The 20,113-nt window shown below is 36.4% G+C and overlaps 3 protein-coding genes across 12 annotated transcripts in view; 2 read left to right on the plus strand and 1 right to left on the minus strand.

Annotated features, from left to right (window-relative positions):
* The window catches only part of LOC107686822 (anoctamin-1-like), a 45,514-nt gene extending 34,266 nt beyond the window's left edge, over positions 1-11,248 (plus strand). For 3 of the 4 annotated variants that reach the window (XM_016483949.1, XM_016483950.1, XM_016483951.1), the window contains 4 exons: positions 153-205; positions 615-799; positions 909-1,014; positions 1,814-3,465. In XM_016483949.1, the coding sequence (XP_016339435.1) occupies positions 153-205; positions 615-799; positions 909-1,014; positions 1,814-2,011 (542 nt within the window). In that variant the 3' untranslated portion in view covers positions 2,012-3,465. Of the gene's footprint in view, positions 1-152; positions 206-614; positions 800-908; positions 1,015-1,813; positions 3,466-11,143 lie in introns of those variants that run through there. The other variant, XM_016483952.1, reaches the window with a different exon arrangement.
* On the plus strand, positions 4,149-9,915 carry LOC107686825 (FAS-associated death domain protein-like). Its single transcript, XM_016483961.1, has 2 exons — positions 4,149-4,738; positions 8,247-9,915. The coding sequence occupies exons 1-2, from the start codon at positions 4,438-4,440 to the stop codon at positions 8,525-8,527; spliced, it is 582 nt and encodes a 193-aa protein (XP_016339447.1). The 5' UTR covers positions 4,149-4,437; the 3' UTR covers positions 8,528-9,915.
* A 379-nt stretch (positions 11,249-11,627) lies between the features above and the next one.
* LOC107686823 (protein kinase C and casein kinase II substrate protein 3-like) overlaps positions 11,628-20,113 on the minus strand; it is a 56,440-nt gene continuing 47,954 nt past the window's right edge. For 6 of the 7 annotated variants that reach the window (XM_016483958.1, XM_016483953.1, XM_016483954.1 and 3 more), the window contains 4 exons: positions 18,698-18,818; positions 17,174-17,304; positions 14,958-15,118; positions 11,628-11,995 (listed from right to left, as the gene is read on the minus strand). In XM_016483958.1, the coding sequence (XP_016339444.1) occupies positions 11,880-11,995; positions 14,958-15,118; positions 17,174-17,304; positions 18,698-18,818 (529 nt within the window). In that variant the 3' untranslated portion in view covers positions 11,628-11,879. The remainder of the gene's footprint in view (positions 11,996-14,957; positions 15,119-17,173; positions 17,305-18,697; positions 18,819-20,113) is intronic. The other variant, XM_016483959.1, reaches the window with a different exon arrangement.

A 20,113-nucleotide genomic window follows, 5' to 3' on the forward strand; every position in this document is an offset into this window, starting at 1 on the left:
TTTTTTTTCCTTAGATTAGATCTTGCTTAAAGAAAAATAAAGTGTATTTTATTCACTTTCATGACAAATAAGACAATCATGCATTATTGACTTTAAGTATAACTACATTTAAAATACAAATATGTGTAATCTTATGTTTCTTTGTCTTCCAGGAATCTGGTACACTCTTCTCAGAGGACTCAGTAAAGTGGCTGTCATTGTTAATGTAGGTTTTTAATTCCATGTGTTTGTTCTGTAACAAATTAGTGCTGTACCTGTGATGTACTGTATACTGCCGAGCATTGAAAGTAATTATTAGTGGCAAGCATCACTACTAATATTGTTCCTGCTCAGATTTACTGTACATTTTTCAAACGTAAGCAATAATCCTTGGGGAATAACTCCCTCTGCAAACTTTGTGCTGTGAACATGAGTGATACCTTCAATCATCCACCTGTTGAGCAGAGGTGTGCTATTACTTTTCTGAGCAATCTGACTGATGATTTTCAGCTGGTGGATGATAAAACAGGTGAAAGAAATCTCACACACAGGGCCAGTTAACAAACACCCAGAACACCCTAACAAACTCATTTCCAAGGTTTGGTGAGAGCTAATCCTAATGTGTCACTCTTCAGGCATTTGTGATCGCATTCACCTCTGACTTAATCCCACGCCTGGTCTATCAGTACATGTACAGTCCAGACGGGACTCTTCATGGCTTTGTCAATCACACCCTTTCATACTTCAATGTTAGTCACTTCCAGCCTGGCACAGAGCCCATGGAGCCAATGCATCTGGGATACAAAGTGGAGGTTTGCAGGTACTTGGTTTGTTTTGCACTAAAGAGTCTTTCTTTTGTGTGTCTGGCTGATTTTTCTAATGTGGTGTATGACTGTGTATTATATTCATAATGTTTACACTATCCACAGATATAAGGATTACAGGGACCCTCCATGGTCTGCCACGCCATATGAGTTCTCAAGAGAATTCTGGGCCATTCTGGCGGCCCGATTAGCTTTCGTCATTGTCTTTCAGGTCGGTCAAAACCTAATTCATAAAATACCAACTTTTTTGATTGCTGATCAATAATGAATTTTTACAAAGAAATGTCCAGATCATAATTTCACCTCAATAATAATAATAATTTGTTGTTGTTGTTTAATTAGAAAAAATAAAATTAATTGTATTTCATTTCAATTATTAAAATGCTCATAACTCATAATTCTCACATTATTATAAAGTGGAAAATCTCATTTTCATTACTGTAATACACCAAAAACATCATCCTGTCCATATGCCCATTTTAATAATTTGTGACCATTATTAAAATGGGTATAAATTAATTTCAGCTACTACCATGATGAGTGTTATTTTAGTATACAGTATGTGTGTGTGTGTATATATATATATATATATATAATTTTATGTGCTTTTATTAGTTGCTGTTACTTTAATATTTCTATTTAATTTTAGTACTTCAACTTTTCAACATTTCAAATTTTCATTTAAGTTTCTGATATTTCAGCTTTATTTCAATTAACAAAAGTTTTAATAATTTTAGTTGTTTAAGTTAACAGCAATAACACTGACCTTGATATATACTTACAAATGCACTTTACAATTTAATATCATTTTTTTTCTGATTACAGTAAACGGACCCAATTATAATGAAAACAATGTCATTATGTAAAAAAAAACAACTTACAGTTAAAAAAAAAAGGCTTCAATTATGTTATTCAGTTGTTTGTTTGTTTTTTTGGTACAATTTGACAGTTTCCAATCTACGAGAGTCTTTCTAATACAAATGTTTCTTCTTCCTTGTCTTTCTGTTCAGAATGTGGTAATGCTGATGAGTGACTTTGTGGATTGGCTAATCCCAGACATTCCCAAGGACATTAGCATTCAGATACACAAGGAGAGGAACCTCATTGTCGAGCTGTTCATGAAACAGGAACGGGGCAAGAAGTACAGGAATACCATCGGTGACCCAAGCCCCCAGCCGCTGCGCTCACGTCCCAGCTCACAAGCTTAGTCCAGCACTCTCTCTGATCCCAGTGCTGCGAGGGAAGCCGTAATACGGTCCATTCTAGGGCCTGTTTATAACTCAGTCCAGCTCTGTGACCTGCTCAAACAGAATGGAAAGGCTGTAGAAGACTGGCCTGACCTGGAGGACCACTGCTGTAAGGATCAATGTTGTTACAAAGAATGTTATATGACTGCCACCTCACTGGTATACCAGAAAAAAGTTACAAGAAAATTTTTTTTTCTTTTGTTTGTTACTGAATTAAGCATCTTTTTCTATCAACTATATGCAACTTCTGCTGGTAGGTGTGTTTGGAAAGAGGGCTGTAGGGTTTGTATTGTTTTATCTGTTGACTGATGAATATTGTATTAAGTTTTGTGAAGCATCGCTGCTTTAGCATTTATAGACAACTAATGAGCATTTTATTTGAAAATGCAATGCTTTTATATGAATTTTAACATGAACATGTAATGTTCATGTTTTCGATATTGATAGGATAGGATTGAACTCTGAACCAACTCGTTTAAAGTGCTTTTTAAATTATTTAATATTAGACATTTCATTCAGAATATTTCTGGTCAAGTGAATTAGCAACTATCAATATCATGCTGTGTCCTCTTTAGGTACTAAGTACAGTTAGTTCAGTTCTATCATTGTAATGATTGTGTCTGTTTAGCCTTTAGCGGTCTATATATAAAATATAGATTTAAAACACTACAAATTAATCAAAGTCACTATAATGCTCACTTGGTCTTTTTTTTTAGTATTCTATAATTTCTATTATATGCGGTGGAGTGATTCTGACAGGATGTCGATTGATCTTGGGGAGTTTTGGCAGCATGCAAGTGCTTGGTTTTTAGGTAGTGCATCTGAAAATGCTATCAAGTTGTGCTGAGAAAGGGTACACTGTATATAAACCCATCACGTTCAAGATGCCTTAATATTCATGATAATGCACTGCATTTATTAATGGGTCATATGGACAGAGTTTTGTGTCTGCCTGTCTGAATGTTCTCTTGTCTTGATTTGTGAAGTTTCAACCTTTATAACATGGCAATGATGATGGAAGAGATATATATTGGAATGTTGCATGTGTCTTCCATTTACAGAAACTATGTCTACCGTGATAAATAAAAGAGTGGTTTTAATTGAAATCAATATAATATTAATATAACATATGAAGGCATACTCTATTTGGACATATGACATGCTTTTTTTCTGATAAAACTGAATTATTAAACAAAGCTCTATTTCCTCACTTTAAAAAAAGGGCCTTGGTTTTACCTTTATTATAAATTGACAATGTAAACCCATTTATAGACTGCTACTTCATCCCACATACTGTGAGAAAGAAAGAAACCTTTAAATGTCTTTTATGTCATTGTAGCGTTTCAGTGTCTCAAACTGCTAATGGGAGGTTATGACTGTACTTTTGCTTTTGAATTATGTTTCGAAAATAAATATGTCCTATACATTTGGTAGGCTATGTATACATTTATTGACTCTTTTGCTGACCGGAAGGCCAATGTTTGGAGAAGAAACTCACTGAATTCATATTTGCTGCTGCTGCTCGGTAGCCTGTTGTGTCCACAGAGTGCCCTCCTTTTGGGTGAAATAAAGGAGGAGGAGCAATATGATGGGAAGTAGGTAACTTCAGTTCCCTCCTTCAGTGTTGCGAAATTCGATTCATTTTGCGAATCGGTTCTTTTGGTTCACAAAAAGGAGTCATCAGTTGAATCATGTACATCTCTGGGATTCATTTTGCGAATCGATTCTTTTGGTTCACAAAAACGAGTCGTCAGTTGAATCATGTACATCTCTGGGAAAAATGCGCGCGTGTGTTTGTTATTAAAAAAAATATATATAATAATAAAAAATCTACGTCTCGTGTGTTCGTTGGTCATACAATCATACCACAGTTCCAATGTTCGGCTATTACCTTATTTTTCTCGGTTCAATTCAAATGAACTTGTTCAACAACTCAAATCATTAACGTTAGTTATTGGTAATTCGGAAAATTACGATTGAAAATCAGGTTTAGTTCTGAATTCTTACAATCATTTTGGCACTACTTAGAACTTTGAACAGCTAATTTTGACTCCAGAACGTGATCGTGAACTGGGAATATTAAAAAAGTCGACTCAAATGAACAATTCGCCCTCGAATCGGACACCGCTACTAGCGAAAATGTCCAAATGATTCATTATGACAAAAAGAGTGGTTCAAAAGAACGACTCATCTGAAACAAGTTACCTTCAAACTGAAGTTGTTGGCGGGTGTCATTTTTTTGTTTCTAGCCGACCCACCGAAGCAGAGTGGGGGATTTTCATGATGGTGAGATCCAGAGCTGAGAGCGAAAGTGGGAGATGAAGCGCCCGGGCGTCGTGCGGCAGCGCTGTGGCAGTTACTGGGGTTAGCCTTCAAACAAACACATCATGGAAAAGCGCGGATTTAGAGCGATGCTACTAGCGATCTCTGATAAACTTACTGAAGACAATTTGACAAGTTTAAAGTTTTTGTGCACCGACATCGGGAAGAAAAGGCTCGAGAAAATCAATAAGGGGATTGATCTTTTCGAGTGCATGATCGAAAAAACTGCAATTGGGCCTGATAACACGGAACTTCTGCGAGAACTTCTAATCCAGATCGGTCAGAGAGTTCTTCTGGAAATAATAGATGCTTATGAGAGAGGAGCGACTGGGGGCCCTGCTGGTGTACTGGACGCGAAAGAGCGAGGTTTGTACTTTTACTGAACGCTTACGTTTCATGTAACATGAGGCTGTTCACTGACAGCAAACAGTGGCTCGTGAGGCAGGTAACGTTAGGCAGAGATTAATAGCCTATTTTTTGCTTAACACTCTAAAAGCCTCTTATTTTTAAGTGAAACGATGGCTTAAGGTCAGGTTGAGGTATAGTTTCTGTGATTTTTAAAAATGTATTCTATCGTTTTGGACCGCTGTTTCTCTGAGGTAATGTTCACTCTAGAGTTCTTGCTACTTCCGTCTTATCACTAGTATGTGAAATGCTGTTTATGGCAAGTCGGTTTTAACATTTATTCCTTTTCACGTACTATTATATTTTAGTAGGTTTTTTTTTTAGCACTATTGTGTAATCCAATAACGTTAGCCTAGTAACTTGTATCTTTTTCACTAATATTTGTTTATTAGATACTCATTAGGCCTAGATACTGTCCCAATAATGACAGCTATTGACTGTCCCATTCTTCTATTCCATTACTGGTAACAAATTGCTTATTTTTTCCCACTAAATTCTTATTAAAATTATCCTTATTTAGTTGTTCATTGCGTAGCTCATACAGTATAGTTCGATTTGTGTTTTTTTTTTCATGGGCAATATGCAGGTGCATCTCAATAAATTAGAATGTTGTGGAAAAGTTCATTTATTTCAGTAATTCAACTCAAATATTTATTGAGATGCACCTGTAAACAGGGCTGAAATAATGCTGTTAAACACGTAATACAATTTAATAATAATAATAATAATAATAAACTATTAAGCCTGTTGTATCATATGTCGGTAATACATGAATTTCTAAGGCCTTAAACTATCCACTTGAAAAACCTGTTGTACATAGTGTACTTACTGTCGTCTGATTGATAGTATACTATATAGGATTGCAAAAAGGTGGAACATTTCCAGTAAATTTCAGAAACTTTTCAGGATGTTTTGGAATATTCCAGGGATTTTTGGAATGCTTCCGGAAATTTACCAGAAATTTTCCACCCCTTTGCAACCCTAATACTATATACATTGTTTAGTAAGTAAAAGGCCTTTTAGTATAATTCTAATACTGTCCAACTTCAGGTCATTATATACGTCTTTATAAGTCTTTGCTGATTTTTATAAAGTAGCCTAAAAATTGGAATTATGTTGTTATTAATACGATTAATTAATCTTAATAATAAATCAGGTTTACATATCCAAACATAATTTTTTGGAAAAATCATGTTAAAAAGTCAGTATCAAAAATGATACAAGAGGCTTTTGAGGATTCTGTGTGTGTGTGTGTGTGTGTGTGTGTGTGTACATCTCTTAATCATCATTATATTGCATTACATTATATATTTTGCCCCCACAATAAAAACTTCAGAGCTTTGATCATAAAACTAAGCATTTAAATATCATCTTACTAAGACATTATTGTGAAATGTAGAGTGACAGCTGATATTTATATGCAGTTTATGCAAGTAGTCTGCTATACTATAGAAATCTTGTAGATTTACATTACAATCTATGATAATTTCATCTTACTTTTTGGCCATATAACAACATCTACACCAAATAGCATATTTTTGTTCAGTATGGGACTTTTTTCAGCTTCAAGTATTCTCATATCAAACTATATGGGCCATAAAAGCCTGATGTATCAAATGTGATACAAAACATAAAACGCATATACCATTTTTTTTTCTTCATTTTCTTTCATATTTTGTTCAAGTAATTAGAATTTTTTTGTTTCTTATGTCAGACTTTACAGAGTTAAAGATGTACACAAAATTGGTGAAATGAAGTAATTTTACTCACTAATCACTTAATGATTTTAACATTTAAAAACTTTATTATGAAAATTTAACAAAAGTAGGATGTAACACATTGTTATTTGGCAACGTACGTACACCGTAATTACCCTTTGAGGTCAAATAATGCTGATTATGGTGATCGGTATTTCCCATAAAAGTATCTGGAAACTCAGGGCTTGTTTACACGACACTGTTTTCAACTAAAACCAGAAAACGTATGTGTTTTGGTCATTCATTTATACAACATCAGCATTTTGGGGGGCTAGAAAATGCAAACTTTTGAAAACAGTTTTTAAAGTGCAATTTTTTGAAGATGATACTGTTATCGTCTCCATGTAAACTACACAAATGTGCATTACGAGTTCAGTATATATGTGTGCAGGCGCGTAGTGTTTCTTTACAAAGTGACATTTGCCAACTACTGGCCTGGCACGCATAATACAGTGTTTTTGGTCGTTTTTGTGAATCCATGTTAATGGGGATCATTTTGACAGCGTTGTCGTCTGTACGTGAAACTTTTCAAAAACGCAAAGGAAAAACGTTTCCCATTTTAGTATAATGTTGTTGTGTAAACGTACCCTTATGCCACACTTAAAATTGTATGAATCACATTCAGTAACAAAATATTAAACCAAAGTGGCATTTATTTTAAAGAAAGATGCATTAATGTGAAGAACCAGTGATGCTATTTCTGAGAAAAGGTCTTGTATCATTTGTTTGCAATGCTGCTTGGGTTTTTTATGCAGTGAACTTCATACATAGTTACTTAAAGGGTTAGTTCACCCAAAAATGAAAATTCTGTCATTAACTACTCACTCTCGTTGTTGTTCCAAACCCGTAAGTTCATCTTTGGAACACAATTTAAGATATTTTTGATGAAATCTGAGGTAGTGCTGGGCGGTATACCGGTTCATACTGAATACCGGTGTTTATTTTTGTTATGATATGAATTTTTAAAATACCGCAATACAATGTATTAAGTATGTTGCTTAAACAACGTTCGGAACGCGACACTGTTTGAAAGGGGTGTTGCACTGTGGTGAGGGAACAGCTGTATGTGTTACTAAGCGTGAAAGTTCCGAAACTGAAGCTGTAGAACTAATAGAACGTGATGACACAGAAGAACTCATCCACAATATCCACACTGACCACCACAAATATCCACCGCCCCCTGCCATCAGCTCCCGCGTCTCACACACACGAGCGAGATTTTAGCACTAGATTTAGCAACTTTCACTCTCAATCAGTAGAAAATATAGTTAACACCCGGTCATGCGTGAAAAAAAAAATACCGTCATGTACTGTGAAACTGGTATAATTTTGAAAAATACTGTGATATAAATTTTTGGTCATACCTCCCAGCACTACTTACATTTTCGTCTCTAATGCGTCACTTGTGGACAGTATCATGACGCGAGCGTGTGGCGAGCCCTCAGATTTCATCAAAAATATCTTAAATTGTGTTCCGAAGATGAACGAAGGTCTTACGGGTTTGGAACAACACGAGCGTGAGTAATTAATGAGAATTTTCATTTTTGGGTGAACTAACCCTTTAAGTGTTACAAATACAGTAACTGAAGTCCAAATCATGTTGTAAAACTAGTGGCCCTGCAGAAAACCACTCGAAAAGATTTTCAGTTTTATTCAGATTCTAATCGAATTCAAACGCTTTTTGTATCTCTCTTCTTTTTTTTTTTTTTTAGAAAAAATAAACATTGCAACTGAAGTAATTGTTGAACATTTGGGTAGAAAGTGGCTTCAATTTGGAAGAAAACTTGGACTTAAGCACACTCAGCTGGAAGGCATACAGGAGAAGCACAACCGTGACCTGGAGGAGCAGGTGAGGGAGCTCATCAGACAGTGGATGAAGATGAAGAAAGAAAACGCCAGAGTGGAGGATCTCATCAAAGCTCTCCGAGACTGCAAACAGAACCTCACCGCTGATCTTGTGGAGAAAAACCTCAAAGACCTTGATGCACACTAAAAAAAATAATCAGTGTTCTATTATAAAACAACAGAACTTTGGGGTTAATAATGTGAATTTCTTTTCGAAGTGCAAATGAACTGAATTAAATTGTGTCTACAGATCTTTCTGAATTAATTGTACACGTAAATATTGCTTTAGATAATATATTTTACATGACATTGCAAGGCAAGAAAAGGAAATTCTTTGAATAAGTGTCTTAATAGACAGTTCTCATTCACTCTTGCAAAGCGGAATGATTTTTCCGTTTTTACAGAACACACTCATAACACAACGCTGTTCTTGTATTTACTGATTTTGTCAAAGGATGTACCACAGTTACAAAGGAATAAAGGGACTATGATGTATGATTGAACAATGTGCCTCATAACAGGCCTTTCAACTGTTTGATGAAGCATATTTTGAGTCATAACTTTTACTTATTCTATACTTCACGGTATAGAAATGCTCAGCCACTATATTTACCCAGGTTGTTCCATCTAAATCCTAAGATTTTTAAATATTGTACAAATAGGCTGTCAAAGCAAAGTTCAGTACTCGCCCTTGGACTGCCTCACAGTGGCGTGTGTTCAACATGTTTCAGTCACCTGACATGTCGTCTTATCATTTGGGAACAGTTTATTTTGAGTCATCTCTGCTTTGTACCACACCGGTTGTATAGGTTGAGTTTCCCAAAAGCAGCCTAAATGGCTTGTATAGAGACCACTGGTGCCAATGGTTTCTACTTAAAGGCTGGATGGCACTACACGATTTTTAAAACCTGAACAAATATTAAAACTAGGTATCATTCATTTGCAGACATTGTAAATGGTTATAAGAAAAACTGGGCATCATATACTAAATAACACAAGCTCACACAAAAGCACAAGTCATTGCTGAGAAACACAACAAATTAAAACAATTGTTTTAAAATAGGCTCGGAATCTCATGTTTAATGTTCTCCGACTGGACAGATTCATAATCTACAGCTAAAACAAAACAAAACACTGACTGAATGATTTTCAGTGAAATCTATCAACTCAGACTGTCCAAAATCTTCAGACTGGCTCTGACTCAATTCCTCCAGACTGCAAATGGGGGCAATAATTCATTCGGCGTTTAGCTTTATGATGCTTTTGGGAAACACAACCCAGGACAGTTAGAACAGTTGAGCTCAAATTTTGCTATGAATTCATAAGCAGAGCTCATGTAACGGTTCTTGATGCTTCGATTTGAGGTTGCTGCTTTATAATTAATCTATTTGCTGTTTGTCAGTGTGTACATCTATGCATGTGTACAGCAATGCAGATCTCCAATAAATTTCCAGAATTGCAATACTTTTAATAATAAATCTGCTCATATCTAAAAAGCCACACAATATTCAGTGCAATAGTGTTTGAGTTCAACTATTTTCTTGTGTTAAAATATATATTTATGATATATTTTTGTATCATCATCTACATTTTTTTACAATTATAAATCACCTTTTATCTTTTTTTCTTCTTCTTGCAGTACAAATACTTCTTGAAGTGGACCCAATAAATACAAGGTCATAAAAACTGTACACTCTAAAAAATGCTGGGTTAAATACAACCCAGTGCTGGGTAAAATAGGGACAAACCCAGCAATTGGGCTGTTTTGACCCAGCGGTTGGGTTAAATGTTTAAATGTTTAACCCAACCTTCTGAGTAGTAACCCAACCGCTGGGTCAAAACAACCCAATTGCTGGGTTTGTCCCTATTTTACCCAGCACTGGGTTGTATTTAGGGCTGCACGATAAATCGCATGCGATATTTAACGCGCATCTTATCAGTAAAGCCGGTTCTGTAATCAGCGGTAAATCTCCATCACCTGCGGGCTTTCACATTGAGCAGCATTAACTACACAGAGCCGTTGTTCACTGATAAATATCGCATGCGATTTATCGTGCAGCCCTAGTTGTATTTAACCCAGCATTTTTTAGAGTGTATATATAATAATTATAAAAGATTTTAAAAATAAAAATGTACAAATTTTTATTTTACTGCATGACTACTTGAAATGTCATGTCAGCTACCCAGTAATTTCCTGATATTTACAAAATAACGGAAAATATTTTCAACATAAGAAAACAAAAATGTATGTAATATCTCATAAACCTGAGGAGAACCAAATTAACAGAATGCTTCAGTATGTGGCAGCAGGATACACCTCATTTGTTGTAAACTGTCCTGGCCTCACCTTACAAACCACAAAACCCCTCCAAACAACTTTAATGTAATCATTTAAGACTGTTAATTTTAAACAAAAATGTAAAACTTCATGTTTAAGCAGCATCACAGCCACCATAGGACGATAAGAATCTCCAACTTTTATTTGGTATTTTTACATTGATTAGTATTGGCTGTTACAGTAGTTTCATGTAAAACCATGTTCACAGTGGGGCACACTGGAGGCAGAGCATGTGGAAATGGAAACATTTCCCATGAGCACTCACACATTCACTTTTACAAGCCCACAAGAAGCCCAGAGGTTTTGCCCTTTCTCTCACACTTTATATCATTTGACATCAGAAACTTTCATGCGCTCCAAATAAAAACAAAAAGATAAATTAAAAAAAGTAAAACAATCCCATCAACAAGATTTTAGAATCTCCTCCCGGATCCCTTGACAAGAATCCTAGAATCACGATTCCAAAGGGCGACTAGTAAGAGCATCTGCCCAGTGACAATTTGTATATTATAAATCCATATATCTTTTGTGAAAACATAGGTAAATATGCAATGAAGAATCCTTCAATTCTGAACTACAACCAAAGAAATGTTCAGTTTAACTAGAACGATCTAACATATTACACAAAATATATCAACACACTAACACGCTTCTCATGAAAGATTCGCAAAACCTGAATATATAAAGTCAGCGTAGATTTGATCAAATACTTGAAATGATTCTGATATGTAACTGAAATGTGAAATACTAAAACAAGAGGACTGCAATGATAATCTATCAAAACAAATCCAACAATGGCGACTCGCACGTCTTCCTGTGAACAAAATGATTCAGACAAACAATGTGTCCATTCAACTGTGTGCTGCATTAATAGCCGTGTTGTGAATGTCTGTGGCATTTTATAATAAAGGCACTGATCTTTCAATAAGCACAAGGGCAAAGCGGGACTAACTATTCTTAAAGTCCTCTAGAGTGTCAGTGAAAAGAAAAAAGAAAACACTGAACTGCGCACTCCTCTCTGAATCTCCTCGAGTATCGTGGCATTCAATCCATCATGCAGTTGCATGGCTGTGTATTGGACACAACTGCTGTAGTTCAGTGTGACGTGACCTTACAGCTGCCACAGTGAAGGTGTGGGTCTCATCCAGGGCGAAGCGGGTGATCAAGATGTGATGACTTGAACGTAGTTAGCAGGGTAGAGGCCTATTTCTCCGCTGACCAGCTGTCCTTTACACCAGCCCTGCTCGTCCTCCTCACCCAGCTTCATTAACTCTTCACCTGTACGACACAAATATATATTTCATAATAACATGCTTTACTTTTCAATGAGACATATGCATAGGATAATATAAAACTAGTCTAATAAAAAACCAGCGGTGAACCAGCCTTGCAGAGTCAACATGCAGTTTCACAAGAGCTGCAATGTCATCACTTTTTTGTTTCACACACCCTCCTGCCTGTACAGACACATCGAGCATAAACCAGGTTTCAGGCTCAATCTGTCTCTATGTACCTAGACTCTTAAAAATAAAAAAAGCCTAAAATATACCAGTGTGTATTCAGAGAACTTTAATATTAAACTGCCTCAAAAACGCGTTCCCTTATGAAGGTTTGCTGGAGGAACACTGAAAAAAAATAAAACGTTGTAGGATTTACTTTGAAAAAAATTTCACTCTGAAACTGATAGCAAATTTCACAAATAATTACAAAGAAACGACTAGTAACATATTGAATTAAATGAGAAATGTAGAAGTTTTTTGCAAAACGTACTTCGAAAATCCATTTTCTAAAGTGAACCGTTTATAGTTCTTGTAGGAACCTGTGTTTTTCTTTCATTAAAGAAAGTTTCACACAGAAGAAAGAAATAATACGTTTGAAAAATATGTTTATAATTATATACACTTGCATTAGATTCCACAAGGGCATTGGTAACTGACAACATTAGCTTTAGCATCATGCTACAGCCACACCACAAGGTGTCAGTATAAATCCAAGATGACTGTGCAACAAACACAAATACTGAGTACACCTTTAAAGGGGTCATATGACGTTGCTAAAAAGAACATTATTTTGTGTATTTGGTGTAATGATATGTGTTTATGCGGTTTAAGGTTCAATAATTACTGATTATAATGCCTTATACTGTCTTTTTACGCGTTGCGTTGCATCGTGCCGCGTAAACAAAAAACCATGTCTGCATTTGTGATCAGAGAAATGACAAACAACAAGCGCTACTCTACACTGCTCAAAACTCGTGTTTGAATCGTCAGTGGCAAATCCTTTAAATATGAAAACGTACTTACAGGCTGTGAGTCAGCATTATTTGTCAGCATCATAGACTGTGGTCAGCATGCGCGCCGAAGGAGAAACGGGAACTGAATTCACCGGAACACCAGCATTGTAGGCTACTCTCCCAGGAAACAGTCCTACTTTAGGGATGTTGTCAAAAGACCCGGTTACTTCGGTACCAAGTTGGTACTAAAAAAATGAAAACGTTACGGTACCAGGTTTTTTTTAAGTACCGGTGGTACCCGGTCAACCCGGTTGGTTCTTGATGCGCTATCCATAAAAGCACTGAGACGTGGCGACCTCAAAAGGAGGAAACACATCAAACTAACAAAACACTTTAAAGAAAAGACCCGGTTACTTCGGTACCAAGTTGGTACTAAAAAAATGAAAACGTTACGGTACCAGGTTTTTTTAAGTATCGGTGGTACCGAGTACCCGGTAAAAATGGTTCTTGATGCGCTATCCGAAAGGTGTGCAGATGCGCTCTCTTCATAAAAGCACTGAGACGTGGCGACATCAAAACGAGGAAACACACCAAACTAACAAAACACTTTAAAGACACCCAGATCAAATGAAAGAGTTCAAGCAGGTAAGTTTCATTTTAATTTAGTGTTTCCCATACATTGATTTATTTGTGGCTGCCCGCCACAATGTCAAAACTGACCGCCACAAATAGATTTTACAAAAGGCTTTGACTTCGTTGAATAAACATGAGCACTGCACGTGTCAAAGTCGAAACCCGGTGCGGGTGTTTTTATATCACTGTATTTCTAAAGGAAATCGACAGTCTTCAGAAAATTGATAAAGCAGCACCGTTTGTGAGCTCAGCGCTTATTTGATTACAGCTGTTACCGGGGAAACCTCTATCTCTCCCGCTCTACAAGTGCCTCCTGCTGGCAGAGAATGAATTTGCATATATATGCCGCCACAAATAGAGTGCAAGTGTGTGGGAAACACCGCTTCTGTAATGAATATTATTCAAGATTTTAATTTGAATGTCGGATTGAAATGAACGCTGTTATTAGAGTAGTTAATCGTTAGCATAAGCGCGGCTAACGCTAATATAATGAGCATTAGCTAAAATATCTATGGTAAACATTGTTTGTGTCATATCAGTCAGAAAAGCAGTTCTGGGCTTTTTTGTTGTTGTTTGTTTTTAGCTAACTTAGTTGTTATTCTTGGCTGAATAACTCTAGAAGGTTTTCAAAAGCCCTTTAAAATTAAATATGTACACAGTTTGGATTAAATGAAAGTAGTCACATTTTTTAATTAGCAAGTTTTTGTGTTTTGCTTTGGTACCGAAATTAGTACCGAGAACCGTGGATTTTCATTGGTATTGGTACCGAATACTGAAATTTTGGTACTGTGACACTACTCTAAAGAGAAAGGAAAACTTGAAATCGCATCATATGACCCCTTTAAATCTACTTTACTTGAGTGGGAAAAAAAAAAACTTCAGTATATGACCACCAGGTGTCACTCTTGGCATGTCTGCTATTGCATGTTTTGTTAGAAGTGCTGCCTGGCATGGTGAATTTAGGCACTTTCTTGGGTAACAGGGCTCATAAATAACCTGAATGAATCCTTTAAGCATAATATGATATTTAAGGCATGCATGCTTATTCAAAAACCCTCCAGGTGGATCCTGTTTGTTTTTTTGTCAGTTCACTAGTTCCGAAGCAGTTTCATGGGTTTTGTCAAAATGTGAGGAAGCAGTCTCAAATAAGCCCATGTAACATGTCATTTACGGTTTATTCACACACACATGCGCACATGCTTAGATTGACAAACCCCATTTCATTTTATCCTTTCTACAATGCCTTTTGAAATAAATGCACTACCATGCACAGCAAGGCATTGAAAGAGCAAAGGACGAGCAAAGAAAAGGGGTTCGACAGCCATGTGTATGTTCATGTGTGTGGCATTAATAAGCATTAGTAGGGATTAATACCTGCTTTAAAGCCCAGCTCATCAGCCTCCTGCCCTGTGTAATCATAAAGCGCTCTAACGCGAACCCCGACTACCTTCTCCTCCTCGTCCACCCCGTTGGCTGCGATGTATTTTTTGGGGCTCTCTTCATCAGACCAGTCTGAGGAGTAGTCTTTACCCACCCTGTGTGAACAGAAGAGGAATTAGAAAACTGAACAAATTCATGGATGAATCATTTTAATAGAAGGTGGGAGATTTTACTCCAAAAATCAACTTGGTAATCAGGTGATCTGTGATAGTTCAGCTAAAAACAATTGAAATGTTTCAAATCTATTGAAGGAATTAAATTTTATTAAATTTGTATCTGTGGCATGCTGTGCACATGCAACATACTTTTGAAAGTATTGTCAGTCTCGCCCCACAGATGCTGTCAATAAAGCCCAACTTGTACTGAACCCGGAACATTCCTTCAATATTTACTCAAAGAAAAATAGAATAAAGCAGCACTAAAAATGAGGATTCATATTAATTTTTTAAAGAGGAAACTGCAAAAAGCAAATAAAAAGTGTAATTGTTAAAAACTTGATTTAAGCATACTGCTCCGAACAATTTTTAGCTTGGAACCAATGACTGGCTCTCACAAGGGACTGGGATCAAATAGGTTCATTTGATTCATCTTAATAGCAGCAATACTGTATAAACTACAAAATGCTGATAGATCTCAAAATGTTCTTGTTTTGAAAATCTGGTTAGCTCTGTTCCACAACGTAGTGAGCTACCTTGCTATTTGCTGCCTACATAGGCAGCTGCCTTCTAAGACAATATTCTAACCTACAGTAAATGGAACCTCAAAAATTACTAACTTAGAAGTTTTGTTCACATAATTGACCCATTTATCTGTTGTAGCTTATCCATGTTGTGTTCACAAAATAGCCATTGATCCAGTCAAAAGGCACAACCTGAGAAACACTAATTAAATGTCACTGTTTTGGTCAATGATTTTGGCCCTCCAGAACCATTTTGGCCTTTTCTTGCCGAAATGTTTCAATAGCTGGAATTTCAGCATATCACTACTGCATAATACCCACTTTTGTAACAACCTTTGTGTCAGGAGTGCATCCATGATTCCTTAAAATACTGTCTAGGTAGGCTGCTAACTAGGTTTTAGAACAGAGCTGTTGTCTGTACTCCGAGAGAGGAGGTCAAGAAAAAAAAAGTTGCACTGACACTCCCGGTGCATAGCCACTTAGGTTCTCATAATAGCCATCCGCCTCAAGCCACCTGTGGGATTAAGAGTCAACAGAGACCAGACTAATAAGCAGGAAGCTGCAGAGAGCCACATTTAAATACTGCAATTTAACAGGCATTCTCCTGTGTGCCCCTGTTCCCTGTGAGAGAGATTCAGATACACCACACAAACATGAGCCATCTATAATATATGTACCAGACCTTCTCAGTTCTTTCCAGGCACTTCATTTAGCTAATACCTTTGACCTCCTGTTAACATGCTACCCTAACACACACACACACACACACACACACACACACAGTCTGAATGTGCTGACTCAGTGCTAATTGGTGTAGTTGGTACTAAAAGCAGTGAGTGAAGCCCTCAGGGAAGAACTGTTGCCAGGATAATTAAAAAACAAAACAAAACAATAACAACCCTCCACTTCTAAATACAACACTGCAATTAAAAGTTGAACTGTCATTGTAGCAGAATATGAAACTCAATCTGTGTATCTATATTTGGGTGGTTGACAAATATAATTTGTTTAAATATTCTTGTGTGAATTTTAAGGAAATATTGTGTTCATGTTACACCAATTTTGTGTGCACCTTATTTGGTATCATTAAATTGTATTATATATAGTCATTATAATGGCCATCAAGCACTCTGCTCTCCAGATCAGTATCAGCAATAAAAAAAATATGCATTTGTAAGACTAATTGCTATAATTGCTAAAATCTCACTTGTCACCATTTTAATCAACTTTTTTCACACAGAAGTGAACTGTAAAAAGTGCCCAAAATGTTCAATTTAAAGTTCCAAAAACTAAACTTGACTGAGGGTAAACTGTATTCATTAAAAAAAAATTAACAAAATTTCCCATTTTTACAATTATTTTATATTTATTTTTAAATCAAATTCACTCTTTTACATTTCAATGCAAAAATATTTCTAAAATATACAAATATTTATTTGTGAGCATATGAGTATGCAGTAGTCAGATGTACCTTGTAGTTTCCTGTGGAGTCTTCGGGGGTTCGTCTCCTGCTGAGACAATATTAGTCAGAGTGACCACGTCATCAGAATGACTGTTTCTTTCTCTTCGACTGATGGATCGGTTTGCTTCTGGTGACCACTCCTGTTAAAACATGAAATGCACATGTGAAAATCCATATTATATGTAGCTAACTTGTGTTATACTTACTACCTCTCAATCCTGTAATGTTTAGATTTTAATGACGTATTAAAAAAAAAGAATAATTAAAATAATAATGCAAAGTGTGTGTGCGTGTACATAGTATATGTATATGTATATATATACATACTCATATACAGACAACCTAAAAAACAACCTAACCATTAGGAAGTCGCGGCCTAATGGTTAGAGAGTCGGACTTGTAACCCAAAGGTTGTGGGGCCACATGTCACTTCACTCACTCACTAAAATGATTTGTGACCCAAACTGATTCATTCCACGTCAGATGAATCTTATGTCTGATTGAGAGTAAGTTGCTAAAAAGCACCCCAACAAACAATTTACCTTCAAATTTTACAGCATTTTGTGTTCACATAAGCAATGATAATTCAATACATTATACTGTCACTACATTATTTCACACCCAGTTTTCCCTTCTAATAACAAGGGAGAACTAAATTTCAAACTAAAGTTCAAAACTAAATATACTGTTTATTATATATACCTTTTTTTTTTTTCTTACAAAATGACTCAAATTAGGTTCAATCAATCCTAGAAAACAACCTTGCCTTAAAGCAGAACAAGAATACAGACAGATCAGTCACACACAATGTGACTGTGACATAACAGCACTTATATTCACAGTCACATGTGGGACCATCATCCAGTCAGTTTTCTATCACTGTGCAGAGAGAGGGAGAGAGAGAGCTGTGCTTATTTACAGCCATACAAAGGGCTCCAGTGTGCTGGCAGAGCAGGGAGGATGCCAGAAGTTTCCACTGGAGGTGTCACTTACCTGGGCAAACTTGACTAAAAGCTTCATTTTAGCTCTGTGACTGCTATTCACTCTCCTACTGCTCGATTAAACATTCACACCATGGGGTATTTCTAAATTTCGGACACACTCAGACTCCACGACACATCCATACACATACAGTTGTGTATGTACAAACCTCATTTGCACAAACGGACATGCTGCCACTGCCACTGTGTGTCTGCATGTGTTTGTGTTGTGGGGAGGGCTGGAAAGGAAGGGGGAGGGGACTGCCATTAGGGAGAGGGATCCGGCATTCCAGAACCCACTCATGGGCCGTGCAAAGACAACAGCTCATTCACGCTCTGCCTATTAGAAATTCACCATCACTGGAGCCCAGGGCCAAAACAGCTCTATGGTTGACAACTCCACAGCAGTGTTTGGGTCCGTAAATGTCATATCTTTTCTAAGCAAATGTTAGCATTCAAGTTTGGTAGTCTGGTAAATGTCTTTCCTGGCATTCTTGTGATGTAGCAAATATTCTAAACAAAACAGCATTTTGCAGAGAGAAATTTACTATACCTCAAACTGTGGCCAATTCATGCTCATTCCTGGCCCATGGGTGTTCCTCCACCACCTGAGGTCCTCCGCGTCATTGGCTGTGTTGATGGTCTGGCCAAGGTCTCGGTACAGGGCTCGAAATCTGCATGGGGATTTCCCACATACTCCGTCAGGACAGGTTTATTTGTGCACAAGGAAGTGTATGCTTAAAAAAATAGAGCTAACATCAACTACAGTTGATGGTTCTTGCTAAGACAAACATCGCTATTACTATTGATCATACCTTTAAAACACCTAACACAGAGAAATATATTTTGACATCCTGCGCAGTGTCATAAAAAAACTTTGCAAAAATTGTTCTTTTAGGGGTACAACAGGATTGTCACTGGAGCAGTGCCATTTAAGGGACAACTTTGTACCTTATCAAAGATATCTGGATGCAGGTAACACATTGTTCATTTACATATACTACCGAAAAGTGGTGGACGAAGTACACAAATCAAGTACTTGAGTAAAAGTACAGATACCCTAATAAAATATTACTCCAGTAAAGTCTAAGTACTTGTTTTAAATTTTACTTGAATAAAAATACAAAAATACTTCATTTTTAGTTCTTCGTTCAAGTATTAAAAGAAATCAATGAATAATGGGTATCATTTAGGGCTGTCGCAATTCGTCAATTTTATTCGACTATGCGATTAAAAAAATCCTCGACTTCATTTTGCTCGCATCGACTAACCGGCAAAATACCGGAAGTGGCACATTTCACGGACGAGAATCCATAAAACACATTATTAGACTGTTTCCCAAGGCTGCATGATATATTAAACCTATTTAAAAATCATAATTAAGCATAATTGTGAATTCACAAACGCTACGATTTAATTAAATAATTATTTATAATAATAATTTTAATACAGTATATTAGCTTTAATTATTTACATGCATGTAGGTTAAGTACATGCGTCACACAGCGGCTCCGTTCACAGTAGTTCCACAGGAACTGTTATCATTTACATGTGTGGAGCGTCTCAAACGCCATCTCTGCATGTTGTTGTGAGTTTGGGTTTATTATAACGTTCATCTGGGAACGCAACGTGCGCCGTTTCATCAGATTTGTAAAGTAAATCATTTATAAATCTACACAAACTCAGGAGGATACATCACGGTTTCAAAATAAAAGCTCAAACCCTCACTTGAGTTTACACATTTTGATGTCCACATATTCTTTTAATTACAGTGGCTATAGCATTTCTGTCCTAAAGAAATTTTATTACCACAAAAAATATATATATAATTATAGCGTCCTATGAAATCCGTTTTATTTCCAAATTCAGTTTTAATGGTTAAATTAAATTTTATTAATCAAAAAGCCTGTCTAATTAATTGAGTTTTACAGTTTTATCTTTACCAAATTCTGTTTTCCATTATTTTCTG

Source organism: Sinocyclocheilus anshuiensis, unplaced genomic scaffold (assembly GCF_001515605.1).
Source record: "Sinocyclocheilus anshuiensis isolate Anshui unplaced genomic scaffold, SAMN03320099.WGS_v1.1 scaffold773, whole genome shotgun sequence".
Taxonomy (NCBI): Eukaryota; Metazoa; Chordata; class Actinopteri; order Cypriniformes; family Cyprinidae; genus Sinocyclocheilus; species Sinocyclocheilus anshuiensis.

Coding starts and splice junctions, on each gene's coding strand:
- LOC107686825 (XM_016483961.1), top strand. CDS start 4,438: ATGGAAAAGCGCGGATTTAGAGCGATGCTACTAGCGATCTCTGATAAA. Junction 4,739..8,246: donor ACTGGACGCGAAAGAGCGAG/GTTTGTACTTTT, acceptor TTTTTTTTTTAG/AAAAAATAAACATTGCAACT.